General features: G+C 40.5%; 1 protein-coding gene across 2 annotated transcripts; it reads left to right on the top strand.

The window, feature by feature from the left end:
* The first annotated feature begins 359 nt into the window (after positions 1-359).
* Positions 360-16638, top strand: SRGN (serglycin). 2 transcript variants are annotated; one of them, XM_072628767.1, is made up of 4 exons: positions 360-517; positions 626-824; positions 12213-12360; positions 14828-16638. In XM_072628767.1, the coding sequence occupies exons 2-4, from the start codon at positions 746-748 to the stop codon at positions 15045-15047; spliced, it is 447 nt and encodes a 148-aa protein (XP_072484868.1). In that variant the 5' UTR covers positions 360-517; positions 626-745; the 3' UTR covers positions 15048-16638. The 2 variants fall into 2 exon arrangements, with proteins under 2 accessions (XP_072484868.1, XP_072484867.1); XM_072628766.1 differs by lacking the exon at positions 360-517 and having other exon boundaries at positions 544-824.
* Positions 16639-17075: the final 437 nt, after the last annotated feature.

Here is a 17075-nt window from a genome sequence, read left to right as displayed (position 1 = left end):
ACCAATGCAAAGACAGGGAGGTAGGAGAACAGCTAGAGAGCCAATTTTATATCACAGCACAATTAGATGTTTTTCAGTACTCTCTATTCATTTTGTGTTTATTATGCATGATGACAATGTTACATCTGCAGTTTTCCTACCTCATCAGCATTTAGTAGGAGCTTTCTTTTTGGTCTGAACACTTCAGGGCTGGAAGGGACCTTTACTCCAACCCATTCATTTTATGGAGGAGGAAACAGAGCCTCAGAAAGATGAAGGGACTTTAAGGTCACATAGCTAGTGAATAGAAAGTTAAGACGTTAGGATTTGAACCCAGACCTCCCAATCCCAAGTTCTGCCTTTCTGATCCCAAGGTCAGTGTTCCTCACTCTTTTCCGGTGCCTTTCTCCAAATAGGAAACAGGCTAGATTATGGTTGAAGCAAGTGTAAACAAACCCTCATTAATGCCACTCTGAGAGTGGAAAAAAAAAATATTTTTTTGAACAGGCAGACAATTTGCAAACAACAAGACTTTCTAGTAAGTATCCCAGGGGAGTCCGGAGTAGTTTCATAATGGGCAAAAATTGTTCTTTGACTTCTCTCTCTCTCTCTTTTTTTTAATGTGGATGTCTTTCTACTCGGTCAGGAAACTGTGACGTCAGCTCCTTCTGGTCAGGGGTGGAGGATTCAGAACCTGCTTTCAGCTACAAAGAGCTCCCAGCCACATTTCCCAATCGAGACTCGGTGGAGGCTGGAGTTGGTCACCATGCAGCATCCGTGGACACACACCCGCAGGACACTCCTGGCTCTGTCTTTCCTGCTCTTTTTGGAATCCTTTGTCCAAGGTAAGACTTGCCTATGCTTCTGACTAAGCTGTGGGCCAAGGAGCCCAGTGCCAAGTCTTTATTTAAAAAACTGAAACTGATAACTGTAGAGGAGGCATCTGGGAGGGTGGAACACCCTGATAGACTGGTAGCTTTTTCTGATGCCTACACAATCATCCATCTGACTTGGAAGGGACCTTAGGGATCAGTTAGTCAACCCTCTTGTTTTACAGAGATGGAAACTGAACCTCAGAGAAGGGCAAAGACTTGTCTGAAGTCACACAGTGAGTAGGCAGCTCAGACTCAAACCTGAATCTTCCAAATTCAAGGAAAATTCAGTCTCTAGGAGTAGAAGTCGTCTCTCCCATCCTTCTGAGGGCAACAGTGTGATAGTTTGTCTTTGCCCATTCTTGAGCCATACAAATGTGTGCAAAAATAAGTGGCAGGTGTTTGTGCCTTTTATCCAGTTGTAAATGGAGACCCTTCTCTAAAGTCCCACCCTGGGACCTCATTCTGGTAGAGAGGGCACTCTACATTCTCTAATCCCATACAGGAAGAGATAAAGCTCTGGAAGGTCCTTCCAACTGGAAAGACTTCAAAATGGACTCATGAAGGGCAGCGTCTATCATCCTAGGATCAGCTAAGCTAAATGAGGGGAAACAAGGCTTGAAGTAAGGTGATGAATTTTTCAGCCAGTGAGATGCATGAAAACCATCTGCTAAGTGAAAAAGGATTGTGACCTGTATGGGTACAAGGTGTATCTACACCAGAAAAAAACAATTGAAGCATAGTATGAAAAGTTACATAGCTTAATTGATTATATATAATGGACGTTAGCTAGGTGAGCCTCTCAGTGAGTGTTCAAGCCACTAACTCTAAGAGGTTCTTAGGTAGTATGGGGCAGTTCCTTCTTAAAATAATGTGATTTAATGCATAAAATGCATAGGTTTACAAGGGTTTTGAATACAGGGTTTTGTTTTTTTTAAGCGCATGGACTTCAAGTTAAGAACCTCTGCTCTAAGACTATATAGATGAGATGGTGATCTGTATCAGTGAAGGAAGAGTCCACACTAGGAGATCTCCACACTGGATAAAATCATAAATGGAGTTCCCCCCAAACAAAAAAAAAATACAGAGATATGATAAATAGATTAGGAGCTGAATGGAACTTTGGAGATCAGCCCAACCTCTTAATTTTACAGATGAGGAAACTGAGACCCTAGAAGTACTTTAGGTGGGATTAGAACCCAGGTCTTCCTGACTTCCAATCCAGATTTCTTTCCTGATGTGGGTTGACATACTGGGTAGAAGTTTTAAGAAACTATGTCAGTGTTATCTTCTCACTTGACCAGACCTCAAGCACGGCCTGCTTGTTGCTTTAAAGGGAAGAGATTTAGTAAAGCTGAATTTTGTGTTTACTTGATACTATTTTTAAAATGACTGGTTAGGATCAGGAAAAGGAAACCCTTTTGTGAAATATGTAATTATTCACCTGAATTTCAGCAAATTGATCAGAGAGAAACTTAGCACCTTTCTGGTCACCTAAAGGCAGGACAGTTTAAAGAAGATGCCCTGGTTCTGTGGAATGATCCCGGGATGTCTGGGGCTGAGGGACACCTGAGCACAGGTCTTGTCCCATCCCTGCCCTGCGCTTACTAACCTGAGTGATACTGGAAGAATAATTTCACTTCTTCCAGCTTCAGTCAAGTCCATATGCAAAATGGTCATTGTGATCCTCCTCTTCCTGCCTGGGTAATGTGTTGGTTGACAGGTGACTTTGTTTAGCTAAAGCTAAACAAAAAAGTTTAAAAGAAAGAACCCTTAAACAGTTAGCTCCTTAGGAAGGGCCCTTTTTCCTTGGGGAAGGAATGTGAGGGCAAGAAGATGGTCCAGTTGACAGAGGGACAAATTTACATGGGGTGAGCATCTTAAAGGAAATGTCGATTCACCATGACACAGACATACTGGATTTGTTTCTTAGAAATGACTTCTGGATGTCATACTCTGGGCTTCTGATGGAGACACAATGCTATTCTCAGTTGCAGTTGATGTTTTGGAACATACTTCCCTCCTTCTCATTTGAGAGGTTAAAGGCATGGGGGTCTTGGCTGATTGTTTTCAGATGGAAGATTTTAAAATTTCTGCCTTTGTTGAATGTCTTGGTTAATAAATTAATTATTTAAGTTGACACTACTGCTATTATTATCCTCATTTTCCAGATGAAGAAACTGAGGCCCAAAGTTCAATGACTTGCCCAAAGATACCCAACTTGCAAGTGTCAGAGGCAGAATTTGAACCCAGGTCTTCCTGACTCCAGGTCTAGCACTTTATCTTTTCACTCTAATTAAAAAGAAAAAAATAAGACAAAGTCTAAGCTAATAAATTATCTAGACCAGGGTTTTTTCCCCTTTTTGTGTATCTTGGACCCCTTTTGGCAGCCTAGTGAAATGTATGAGCCCCTTTTCAGAATCATGTTTTTAAATAATTGAATAAATTAAATAATTGTTTCTAGCAGGATGCTATGCCTAAAGCAGGCATCTAATAAGTATTAGTAAACAAACTTGATCTAGGCAAATATTAGAGAAATTGAACTTCTCTCCCTTTGTTACAGAGCTGGGGGGACAGTGGATGTGGAATATTGCATATGTAACATCTGTTATCTTTGTTACCCTTGCAGGCTCTCTGAGTAGGGAGGAAGGAGGGACCTACTGGGAAATTAAAGTGATGTAAAAAAATAAACTTATCAATCAAAATAAGATAGTTTTTTTAATGTTAGCTTGTTGGTGGGACATTGGATAAATGAACAAGTATCTCTATTTCTGATTCACATTTCAACACAATTTGGGCTGTTTTTGTTTTCAGAATTTCATGAACATGTTCCATTTCCCACAAAGGGTCCATGTGATTTTTTTTTTTTTACTGGTATTCATTCTCATCATTGAATGGGCCGTTTTAGATGTGTGGGTCTGAGAGAGGTCAACATAATTTTAGTAAGCCAACTTGGAGTCATTTAATGGACTCCTCAGAGGAAAAATTCCCTTAGAGATTAGAGTTATGAGCACTGCATTTCAAGGACATTGATGAGCTATGACATATGAGAGCACTCTAAAGAAGAGAGCCTGGCTAAAGAGGGGACTCTCCATAAGAGATCAGTTGAAAGAACTAGGTGGGAGCAGTTAGCCTGGAGAATGGGAGACTTTGTTGGGGACATGAACGCTGTCTTTAAGTATTTGAAGGGTTTGGACTTGTTGGACCCCAGAGGGCAGAGCTAGAAGCACCAGGTGAAAGGTATAAAGATGTGAATTAGGCAGGAAATGCTTCCAGACAGTAATCCCAAAGCCTGAATAGCTGGGTTGCTTTGAGAGCTAGTGAGTTCTCCATCATTGGCCGTCTCTAAGCAAAAGTTGGGTGGCCACTTGTCAGCTACACTTGAGAGGTGGTTCTTGTTCAGGCACAGGTTGGAGAAACGGTTCCTGAGGTCCCTTCCCTCTTCAAGATTCTAGGGAAAATGTAACTGGCAGGTACAAATTGGAATCAGCCCTAAACAGAGAAAGTCCCTAGAATTTGAGACAAGGTCATGCTCTAAAACCGAAGCTAATGGAAATTAGCAAAAAGTAGAGAAGATTAGTCAACTTTAGGAGTAACACACCTGAGAGATCTGTCAATGTGTTAATAAAGAGATTATGGTACTTTTTCCAAAAAATCCCATCAGGGAAATACCCTTGTTAAACTTGTTGTTCAGTCATGTCTGATTCTTTGTGATCCCTAGGGACAACGTTTTCTTAGCAAAGATACTGACTTTTCCTCCTCTGGAGTGTCCCCGTTTTACAGATGAGGAACTGAGACAAATAGGGGTTAAGTAATTTGCCTAAGTAAGTGTCTAAGGGTGGATTTGAATTCATATCTTCCTGACTCCAGGCTGGTGCCCTATCTACTGCACCATCTAGATGCCCCTGTTAAACTTGGGACAGATGTAAAAACTCCAGATCCACATCACCAAAACTGCCTCTTAGACACCTAGAACTGGATGCCGCATTGGTAACTCAAACTTGACTTATCCAGAATGGCCCTCAGCATCTTTCTATCCAAACCCTCCCCTCTTCCTATTATTGTAGAAGGCAATACCATCCTTTTAAACATTTAGGCTCAAGGCCTCACTGTCATTCTTGACTTCTCAGGCTCACATGGCCAATCTGTTGCTAAATTTTATTGTTTCTACTTTCATGACATCTTTTCTACACGTCCCCCTCTCTCTCCTCATATAATCACAACTCTAGCTCCACCTGTCATGTCCTCTCACTGGACAACTGAAATAGCCTTCTGATTCATCTCCCCTCCCTCAAGTCGTTCCTCACTCCAATTCATCCTGTAGTTGGAGGATAATTAAAGTTAAACTTTGTCTTATCCTTCTCATCAGCTCACCAGAACCCAAGAAATATCTTCTATGATACAATGTAAATCCACCTCTGTTGTGCTAAAACTCACTTCCTAGCAAGACAGTGTTTGACAAGATGGATCTGTTCTTTTTCCCCAATGGATGGAAGGTTCTAGTAAAGATTGTTAAGAGTGGGTCCAGAGGCTCTGAAAGCAGCTTGGCTTATGAATTAGCAAGGTATGGGTTCAATTCCACCTGTGTGACCTCACTTGACCTCTCCGTGCCCATAATCAATTATCTAAGACTACAAATGTAGAATGGTGGAAGATCCCCATTGGTGGAGAACATCACTCTGCCATAACATCCAGGACTGAATCAAAAGAAATTTTAAACTTCACACTATGTGCATTGTGATTTAAAGCTCTATGTTTTCTATAATTCATATATACATATATAGATATATATGCCTATATAGATATATATCCGCACATATAGGTATACACACATACATATATACACACATGTGTGTATATATGTATGTGTGTACATATGTATGTATATATATACATGTATATGGAATATTTTTTTTTAAAAGAGGGAACCAATATAAAAAGAAAGAAGTTCCTGCCTTCGAGGAGCACATCTAGAATCTCCGTATTTACATTGTTGCAGGATCTAGCAACCATCTGGTACACCCCTTCGTTTTACTGGCAGTTCAGCAGTGCTTGCAGTGGGTAGACCCCTGCACTTGGAGTCAGAAAAGCCATGAGTCTGAATCCTGCCTCGGATATTTATTGGCTGTGTGACCCTGGACAAGTTACTAAAAAAAAACCCATCTATTAAGTGCTTACTGTGTGTAAAGCATTGTACTTTACCTAGTCAGTCAACAAGCATTTATGAAGCCAGGCAAGGTGATTGGGGACTACAAAGAAGTTGGTGATCTAGTCCACATTCTAAGGAGAGAAAACACACCCATGGAAGGTTTCAGCTGCAGGGCAGACTCAAAGGGCCCATGGTCTTTCTATGGTAATGCATCTGCCTTAACCTCATTTCCACTGACAAAGCAACTACCTAATGTTGGGCCACTTGACAGTGGCAAAGAGTTGGGTGGTGAGAATTTTTTAAAAAATAATTTATTATGAACTTAAATTTAAATATGTAGCAAGCCACACTTACATTATCACTAATTATTTGAAAAATGCATTTCAATGTATAAAATCCTCCAAATAATAAAATTACTCTTTTTTTCCCCCTTCGGATGTCATTGTTTGCTCATTCCTGTATCCGTGCCTATAGCTTTTCATCATCTATGTATATATGTATACCTATGTGTGTATTTCCATTGTATATTTTATGTATATGTGTGTTTGTATACATACGTGCACACATGTAGGTGTGTATATGTATATACCATATCCTGTATGTGCCATTCATTTTTTTGAGAGCTTCCTTTTTTGAACCTTCAGTAGCTGGGACTGCTGAGGAGGGAGGCAGGCAGAGGTAATGGCTGGGACCCTTCTCCACAAGTGTTGTTCTCTTGCATGGTGAAAGATTTTATTAGTAAATGGAGCAAATAATAGAAGAGGCCTCCTATTTTTGCTGTCTCCTATGGCCATGAGCATTCAGCTTTGGACTATATGTACATGAAGTCTGGTCTGGTAGAGTTGGATAGTGAGGGCAAGGACATCTCTTCTGGAGCTGTGAAATCATGGTTATCATCAAGTCATTTAATGCTTTAAGCTTTGTAGAGAGCCTACAGGAAGGTGGGTGGTGTAGTAAATAGAGGGCTGGAATTGGAGTCAGGAAGACCTGAGTTCAAATCTAGCCTCAGACCTTACTGTGTGACCCTAGGCAAGTCACTTAACCCTGTTTGCCTCAGTTTCCTGCTCTGTAAAAGGAGCTGGAGAAGAAAGTGGCAAACCACTTCAATATCTTTGCCCAGAAAACCCCAAATGGGGTCACAAACAGTCAGACACAATTGAAATGACTGAAAAACAACAACACTTACCCTTAGCCATCAGGCCAGACTCCCCAGCAAGTATTTACAGATTGCTTCCATCATGTCCAATGCCCTGCTACAATATGGCCAGGCCATGGTGGAAACTCCTCAGCAGAACTGAAACTTGAGAAGGCAAGAATCTGACTTCTAAGACACCGTGATGGGGAAATAGAGAGCAGACGGGACACTTTTTTAGTGCTCACCAATCTATCCTGGGGGAAGCTGCCTCAGTAAAATTGGCAGAAAAAGTCAAGTGACTTCTGATCTTCCAGACTTTTAAAGCTTTGCTAGCCCAGAGTAGGAAAAATACTGAGAAGCCAATAGGAAAAATTTACTTGGGCTACATCTGTTTATCTGTGTATGAATAAAGAGGTGGGGGAAATAGGATTCCCTTTTTCTAAGTAAAACTCAAATCTTTTCATTCAGTTTCTCAGCCATATTTTGAGAATGTACTTAGTGCAATGCCTTATTCTAGCCCCTGAAAGATCTATTAACAAAAGCAACAAAAATAATAATAGGTCTTCTCTGTATGTGACATTTCATCTCCACCTCCTTCCATTTGTGCAAGTGATACCTCATATCTGGAAGCTGCTTCCACCTTAGTTCCATTTCCCTAGCTTTCTTCAAAGTCCAGGTAATAAGAAAGACTTTGTCAGACTTCCCTAAGAAGTAGTGGGAATGAAGCCTACGGTCTTTAGACATGGTCTAAATGACCATGTGGTCATTTGTTTTGCTTAGCTGGGCTTTGTTACAAGAGGTAGGTGAGAAGAGGCACCAGGAAGGAATGGCTAGATTTTTTTTTTTTAAAGCCTCTGGGGAGTCCTTGACAAATTGGAGAAGTTGCCTGAGTCTCCCCAATCCACTTGCCTTACACATTAAACTGACCACTTTTTTTTAATAGCTTGGCTCAAACCTCCTACTCCAAACATTTCCATAGGCCCCAAATTGCATTCTTTCTCTCTTCAGATTACCTTGTGTTACTTTGTGTATATTTTGTGATCTCTTATACTGTGTAATGTATGTATACCCTCTCAGACAAATGGGCAACTCCTTGAGGACGGGAATTGTTTCTTTTTTTTTTCCTTTTCATCCCCAGCTCATAGTTCAGGACCTTGAACATAGGAAGTATTTAATTAATGTTTGTAACATTTAATAAGACTCATCCCTTGTCCTTCTGTTTACTCTCTAGCACTAGAGACCTCTAAGAAAGACTCCTTAGGAAGGTGTAGTGTCCAGAGAAACAGTCTGGGACATTTCCCTCAGTTTCTTGGATGATCTCCAGAATAAGGAGCCTTTCTCAGTCAGGGCAGGATGAACTGAGGCTACTCCCACAATGAGGGGAAAGCAGCCTTTGTTCAGTTGCTTTTATTTCCTCAAACCCCACCCCCAGCATGGACGTCTTCAAAATTTTGTGCCTGTTAATTTCCATCTATTGGGGGTTTGGGGGTGTGTGTGTAAATTCTACAATCTAGTAGACTTAGGAGGGAAATACATTCCTTATTCTAAAATAAAGTATCAGACTCCCATTAGGCAATCAGTCTCATACGAGTAGGTGGTTTCCACTTTCTCTTTATGATTGCTCATAGCTGAGCTATTTGAATTCTGGGGGTGTACACAGCTCCCAAAATGGTGAGGAGGATGAGTTCTTGGAAATTATCTGTAGCTGTTTCACTTAGATATTTCCTCCACTTTCTCCTCACTGTTTATAATAAAAATTGGCATTCATAAACAGTATCTGAAGATGTAAAAAGCTCTAGTCCTGATAAAGAGATGAGAAAATGCATCTTCTTTCTTTGTAGAGGTAGGGGACTATCGGTATGGAACATTGTATATACTGTCAGACTCCATTGATATGTTAGTTCTGATGAACTGGGTTTTTTCCTTCCTTTTTATTATTTGTTACCAGAGATAGCTCACCAGGTAAGGGAAAAGGAATATATTTCTCAAAAAATAAAGTTGATGTATAAAGAAAAGATATCACTAAAAGAATTTACAGAATGATTTACTCGGATCATCTCATTTTAAGGCAGTATGTGGTAGAGAATGGAGTGGAGGATTTGGAATCAAGAGGACCTAAGTTCAAATTTGCCTTCTCATACTTACTAGCTGCGTGACCTCAAACAATTTGCCTATCCTCTTTGAGCCTCAGTGTTTTCATCTGTAGGTTGGGGTTAATGGTACTTATGCTGAAATGCTGTTGGAAGGCTCCAATGAGATGTATGTAAAGGGTTTCAGAAAACTTTCAAGTTTGATGCAAATGTCAGCTCTTAATCATTCAGTCCCTGCGTTGTGACCCATGAGCCAGGAAGTTTTTGTTGATGGCAATATTTTGCCTTACCCAATGAAAAATACCCCCAGTGAAGTTTACATCATGGAAAGGTCGGTATTGGCTTTTCTTTCCACTTCCTGTTATAATTGACATTGCTTCGGCTCAGGCCCTATACCCGCCATTGTTATGTCGCTGGTTTTTCTAAGCAAGCACAGAGTGAGGAAGACGATGGATGTCTCCCTCTGCTGGAGAATGTGATGGATGTAAGTTCCAGGAAGATGCCTGAAGGGTTCTCCAATCTTGGGAGGATAATCATGTCCACTCTGTCAAGGCATGTGGTTAAGCCACCCCACTTTTCCTGGGGTTCAGGTTAAGAAGCATTCTTGTTCATGACACTATACTACAAGTTGAAGACCAAGCATCTATCCATTTCTATCTCAGCTCTCTTGGCTTCCTATAGGATCCCAGGATCCCTTGGACTTGTGGTGGAGCCCCTAAAAATGAGGGTACAGAAGGAAGGAGTAAGGAGACAAATGGGGGAGGGGGAGAGGAGAAAATATCTTTCCATGCTCCCATGACATAAGTGCTCAAATAACGTCTGGTCTGTCAACCTACCTTGTAATCAACCAACCAGCATGGATTAAGAGCCTCACTATGGGCCAGGAAGTCTGTTAGGTGCTAGGGTTTCAAAGACAAAAACCAAAAGCCCTTAAGGGGAGCTGCTATTCTGTTAGGAGAGACAACTTGTACATATTTAGACAAAATCCATGCAAGATGATTTGGGGTCAGGGGAGAAGTACTAACAGAGGATTAAGAAAGGACTCCATCACATTTTCCTCTGATGCTACATCTTCAAGAGCCTGCTCTCTCAAAGGCAATGCTAGGAGAGGGCAAGTTTTGGCAGATTGTGCCACGCTGGAACATCATCTAATGCCACCTAGAGCTGACAATACAGAGAGCTCCCTTGCTGAAAATCAGACTAGCTGAGTAGAGTAAAACTCATCACCAATGGGCTGGCCCACTGGTGGATAGACACTTTAGTCACAGCAACCCTTGAAACAACAATAAAAATACTGAAAGGCTGTTGATTCTGCCATGATGGTGTTGGGTGGTGGAGAAAGGAGGCAGAGAAGGCAAAGGATCACACAGATTCAGAGGCATGGGAGCTCCTTGTGCAGTGACTAAAGAATTGAGTTGCATTTACCTCAGCATTCTCATGGTCATTAAGCATTTATTTTTTCCCCTGTTCACTAAAAATTTTATTATCTAATGATGCATATTAAAACATATAAAAATCTGCACAGTCCATTTTACATGCAGCAGAACAATCTTCATTTCACAAGTGAATGTCAACTGTTTTATATAATAGATAACACTTTCTTAAGGAAATGTTTCATTTACAAAAGAGATAAAAGGTAAAAAGGCAATTATCGCTTTGAAAAAATAGTTTTGTTCAAGAGAGGAAGCTTTATGCCTATATTGAAAGACATGATCACAAATAATGAAAACAATGTGCAAATGAAAGATTTTTAACTATAAAGTGGAACACTTTCAAAATGACACACAACTAATTAAACATTTCATTATGTTTGTTTATCTGACTTTTAAATAAGGACTTTCAGAGTTAGACTCCAAAACTTATAATTAGTAAATGAGAGTTGTAAGTAAGACACTGGAAACTATATGTAAGAAAATATATAAAAAGTCTATAGCAAATTGATTTAAAAGTTAAATGAAAAAGAAACAGTACGCCAAAAGTACTTTCCGCATCAAGCATGGACTCTCCAAATTTTAAATGTGATGAACAGAAGTTGTAACTGCACGATAATTGTAATGTTAAAACAAAACAAAACAAGATTAGTTTTTGAACATGCAGAGAAATCTGCCACAAAGCTACTGTCTCTCATTTGCCAGCTATTCCAGTAAAATATAATATAATTAATATAATATAGTATGACAAAGTATAATAGTATAACATAATATAATGTATAAAATATAATCTTAAAAAATCAATGATGATAACAGTTTAGCTTCCTTTCAGTATACAGAGGGTTTGTACACAACCTACTTTGAAAAAACACACCATCAGGGCAGCTAGGTAGCACAGTGGATAAATCACTGACCCTGGAGTCAGGAATACCTGGGTTCAAATGTGGCCTCAGATACTTACTAGCTGTGTGACCCTGGGCATGTCACTTAACCCTGATTGGAGAGAGATCATTTATTATATCCCAGGTACTAGGTGAGATAAGGAGGATGCAAATACAAAGAATGAAATGATCCTACTTTTAAAGTGTTTACATTCTAAATATAGCAGGAAATTATATGACTAGATGGACTTGTCTCACAGTGAAAACAAGGGATAACTGGTGTCTGGTTAATGTCCAATGGTATGCAATGTTAAGAGATGAAAGAGTAAAGTTTCCAGTTAGTTGAATTCCCTTGTGGGAACAGAGTCATAGAGGATGGGCAGATATGGATGGGTTGCTATCTGCAACACTGAAGAGAATGCCTACGTGAATGAAATCACAAATTCATGGAAAGATGGAAATAGTTAAAGTCACCTCCCTGAGATTTCTTTTTAATATTCTTGTACTTGATTTTAATTGTCTGTGAAATGATATAAACCTACTTCCACAGTATTCCATTAAATAGATGCTAAGAAAGAAATCTAGAGATTGCCTCAAGTTTGTTAATGCTGGATGTGGTGAGAAGTTGAAGGATTCATTCAGATGTCCCTAATTACTGTGGGCACTTATTTGCTAGGGTTTCCTGCCCGGAGAGCAAGATACCAATGGGTTCGATGTAGTCCAGATAGTCTTTCTGCCAACTGCATTGAAGAAAAGGGACCGTGGTTCAACATGCCTAAAGAGGAAAACAATGGGATCGTCAATCCTCCAGTAGATCCATTTCTGTAAGTAAATCAAACTTCCTCCTTCTAGACATTGTACAAAGGGAGCCAATAGGCAGTCTATAAAGTTCTGGCAAATTCCTTGTCTTTCAAAAAAGATTCAAGCTTTTTTTTATTATAAATTTTGTAACAATCAACAATAAAATAAAATTAAATTAAATTAAAAAATCAACAATAACGCTAACAATAATAGAAGGGAAAAAAAGAAACAAGCATTTACTATGTGCCAGGCACTGTGCTAAGGCTAGAAAGATAAATACAAGCAGAAAGAAAGATAGTGCCTGTCCTCAATGAGCTTACATCCTAGTGGGGGAAGACCACAGGAAAGGGGAGCTGAAAAGCTGGGGGTCAAACAGAGTGGGGAGTGAAGGTACCCGGAATGATGCATGCTTGTGAAGTCAAGGAAGCTGGGAACGGGGCTAGAAGGGGAAATAAAAAAAAACCCCAATAATAACAGCGGCTGCCATCTGTCTAGCAGTTTAGAATTTACAGAATGCTTTGCTCACAATCCTGTGAGGCAAGTAGTCCCGCTATCAGCATCCCCATTTTACAGGTGTTGTTTACAGTACTTTGGTCTATAAGCAATGGTAGCCTGGTATAGTAGAGAGAGGACTCTCCTTGCTGTCAGGAAGACCTAGAGTCAAGTCCTAGCATTAACTCGCACTAGCACTGTGAATACAGACATGTTGCATGACCTCTCAGTGTGCCCAGACCATACGAGGATTTACAGATCAGTCACTATTCTGTATCAGCAGAGAGTTTTCACACCAGGGAGTTCCCCTCACTCATGGCTGTATGCATGTATATGTGTATGTGTTTGTGCATATGTGGTATATGCATATCATATATTGTATTGTATATATGTAAATATGTATGTGTATGTAAGTTATGTATGGGGAAAGAGAGAGGCAGAGAGAGAGGGAGAGAGAGAGAGAGGCAGGCAGCAGTCTGGTGTAGCAAATAGACTGAACTCAGGACCAGAATGACCTGGATTCAAGTACCCAACTCTGACCATCTCCTGGCTGTGTGACTCTGCGGTGATTACTTAACCTCTTAGTATCTCCAGAGTCAGTCTCTTAACCTTTTTGATTTTTAATCACAGACTCCTTTGGCAGTTTGGAAGCCCCTTTCTCAGAATATTTTAAATTTATAAAATATAATGCATAGAATAATGAAGAAAATTTATGATATTGAAATATATTTATCAAAATACTTTAAAAAACAACCTAGATTGTTTAGAACCTAGATTAAGAACCCCTGGATAGAGAGAGAAGAGAAAAGGGTCCAGTGAGAGGGTGTGTTTCAAATAAAGATCCAGCCAAGGAGACTGAGGAGTAGTCAGATAGGTAGGAGGAGAACCAGGAAGAGAAATGTCATGAACTCCTAGAGAAATGAGAATATCAAGAGGAGGGCGATCAGCAGAGTCGATGGCTACAGGAAGGTCAAGAAGAATAAAAGATCATTGGCAGCTTTGGAGAGAGCTGAATGAAGCCAGATTGCAGAGAATTGAAAAGAGAAAGAGGAAAGGAAGTGGAAATTGTAGACAGCCTTCTCAAGGAGTTTGAGGAGGGCAGATAAAGACTGAAAGCTAGTGGAGATGGAGGAATATAGTGAGGAGTTTTTGAGGGTGGAATGGAAATAGGTGTATTTGTAGGCAGCTGGGAAGCAGCCATAGGGAGAAATATAGAGAGCAGGGTTGGCAGAGGGAACAACCTGCCAGAGAAGACTGGGCAGAATGGGATCAAGGGTTTGCTTTGTCAAAGAGACCAAAGTGAAGGAGAAGGTATGGCAGAAGACATCTGAGGGAGGGGAGATGAGGAGGGGAGGAGGGAGCTCTAATGGTGAATGGACTCCATTTTTCCCCATCTGTCTATCTAACTATCTATCATCTATCTATCTATCTATCTATCTATCTATCTATCTATCTATCTATCATCTATCTGCCATCTATCTATACACACACACATAAACACATATGCATACACACACACACACACACATTGCCTCCAACTGGACACTAAGCTCCTCCAGGGCAAGAACTATTTCACTTTTGTATTTGTAGCCCCAGTGTCTAGCAATGTTTGGCACATAAGTGTTTAACGCACGTTGACTGATGGATGGATTGTTGTACTTATTGGATATGTGGTCATGCAACCTTTGCTTAAAAACAGTCAGTGGTGGGGAATCTGCTACCCACCCCCAAGGCAGCCTGTCTGTGAGGTAACATCATATTCTGTTGTAAAGATTTTATTTAGTCATGGGTTCGACTAGAAGCCCCCTGAGGCCTTCCCCTTGGAAATACTGTGATCCTGAGAAATGTAGCAACCTCATCGCTAGTGTAGGCTTTAGCCTCAAATAATAATGCAAATAACCAGCTTTCTCCTCGTCCTTCTTTTGTTAGTCTTGAACAAACAGTCTTCCTGTCCTTCAGAGTATATAAAGCCTGACTTTCATTTCTCTTCTTCTTCAGAATGAAGAGACCCCAGGACATGGCTGAAAATTCCCTTTTCTCTGAGGAAGATCCTTGGTCTATCTCGGGCTCGGGACCCGGCTCTGTCTCAGGCTCTGGCAGTGGCTCCTTACCTGAAATGGAAACCGAACCAATAGATGAGGAAGATTTCTACAATTTGAGCCCCTCAGAAGATGAGAATGTTGAGCAACAGCTAACAGAGGAAGAACTGATCATATAAACCTGAAAGCTCTCCTCCACTCTGAAGGTTGACCAGACATCTTCTGGAGGCTATGGAGAAGAAACAGTTAGCTCCCGGACAAAGTGCTTTGGAAAAAATATAAACCTGGAAGAGCTCCCTCACTCTGTATCTCCTTGCCCTCAGTACAAATCTTAATCAAATGTATATTTACACATGAATGCAACCACCATCCCCTCTTGTTTTCTCGCACATCCCCAGTCTCCTTGCCTTTGCACAGTTGTCCTGGAATGTATTTCCTCTTCTTCGTGTATGTCCCTATGTCTACTTCTTGTAATCCCCTCTAGCTTCCCTTAAGGCTCAACTCACATGCTGCTGCCTCCATGAAGCCTTTCCTCATTCTCCCAGTCCTCTCTCTTTCCTCAAAAAATTTTGTATTCACTTATCTATGATACCCATTCTATCTCCCCTATTAAAATGTAATCTCCTTCAGGGCAGGAACTGATTTTTTTCTCTTTGAACCCTTCAGTGTTTTGCAAATAGATGTGTTTAATAAAATGTTCTTAAATTGAATATAGAATGGTAGAGCTGGAAGAGATCTTGGAGATCGTCACACCCATCATACGCTATTCCCATTTTATTAGTGCAGAAACTGAGACTCACAGAGGCAAAATTACTTGTTCAGCATCACAGCTAGTAAAGAAGCTGGGACAGGCTTCACACAAAGTACATCGGGCTGTAGGCCCAGAATGCTTTGCACTGTGTCTGCTGCCATGATCTCTGAGTGTTTCCTCTGTGTGTAAGAGACATCAAACCTTCATACCATGAAATCACTGCGTCCTGTCTGCTCAGAGCAGTGGTGTCAAACTCAGCTAGAAACGGGGCCAGTAAGTCATACGTGAGGATCCCTGTGGGCTGCCCATTGACGTAGAAAACCACAGATTAACTATGTTTCATTCTATTTTTATTTATTGTCTTAAATATTTCCTAATTACAGTTTAATGAAGTCAACTGGGAATGTTGCTTGGTCACATATTAGACTGTCAGCACATTTGACCCCTGCCCTTGTCTAGACCAACCGAGTTGCCTAAGGTTTATGAGATGGATTTAAAGGGGGAAAATGAGCCTGGCTTTAAATATATGTGTGTGTGTATACACACACACACACGTACACACATATACACACATACATGTGTATATACACACATACACACATACATACAAACACACACACATGTTTGAGAAGCAAAGTGTTGTGGGAGATGATGTTAATTTCTAAATTCCCTCCTCCATTCTTGGAGCTGTGATTCCCTCAAAGAATGAGTGTGTACAAGTTCAGATTTTCTTTCTGGGAAAGTTGAAAAGGAACAGATGCCTTGCAAATTTCCCAGTGTCTATCTGGGGTTGGTCTCATAACATGGAGCACACAGTTACCTACTATTGTTTCTTGTTTAATTGGTTTCTAGGGCTCAGCCATTATTTTCCTGGAGCCTTAAACCACTCTCATCCTGATAAGATTTGGAATGGACAGGTTTGTGCCTTTTTCTGAATCTAATATTGCTTCATCTGCTTCCCTGGATATTAGTACATGCCTAATGTTATCTAATTAAAACGAAATTATTATAAAACCAGAGTGACGTTGCCTACAGTCTCTGCTTCCAGGTCAATGATGGTTTTTAAAAAATTACTTGTCCATTTTGAGTAGTCTTCTGAAGAGAATATGCTTGAAACATTGTCTGTAATGAGTGTAAAGGGTGTGCATAAAACCAGTGAAAGTCACTCTACACAAGACAAAAACCTCCCCAATCACCAAGTTTCCTTGTTGGAAGGAATCTCTATGACCATGTAGGCAAATCCAGACTTGAATAAGAATCTCCTCTATCTGTTGTCTCTTCAACAAGTGACCAATCATTCAAGAAGTAGCTAGGTAGCGCAGTGGATACAGCATTGACCCCTGGAGTCAGGAGGACCTGAGTTCAAATTCTCAGACACTTGACAGCTGTGTGACCTTGGGCAAGTCATTTAACCCAGACTGTCTCAAAAAAAGTGACCATTCAGCCTTTGTGGGAA

Source organism: Notamacropus eugenii, chromosome 1, assembly GCF_028372415.1.
Source record: "Notamacropus eugenii isolate mMacEug1 chromosome 1, mMacEug1.pri_v2, whole genome shotgun sequence".
In the NCBI taxonomy this organism is placed as follows: domain Eukaryota; kingdom Metazoa; phylum Chordata; class Mammalia; order Diprotodontia; family Macropodidae; genus Notamacropus; species Notamacropus eugenii.
The sequence above is the reverse complement of the archived record's forward strand: the minus strand, read 5'-3'. Positions and strand labels throughout refer to the sequence as shown.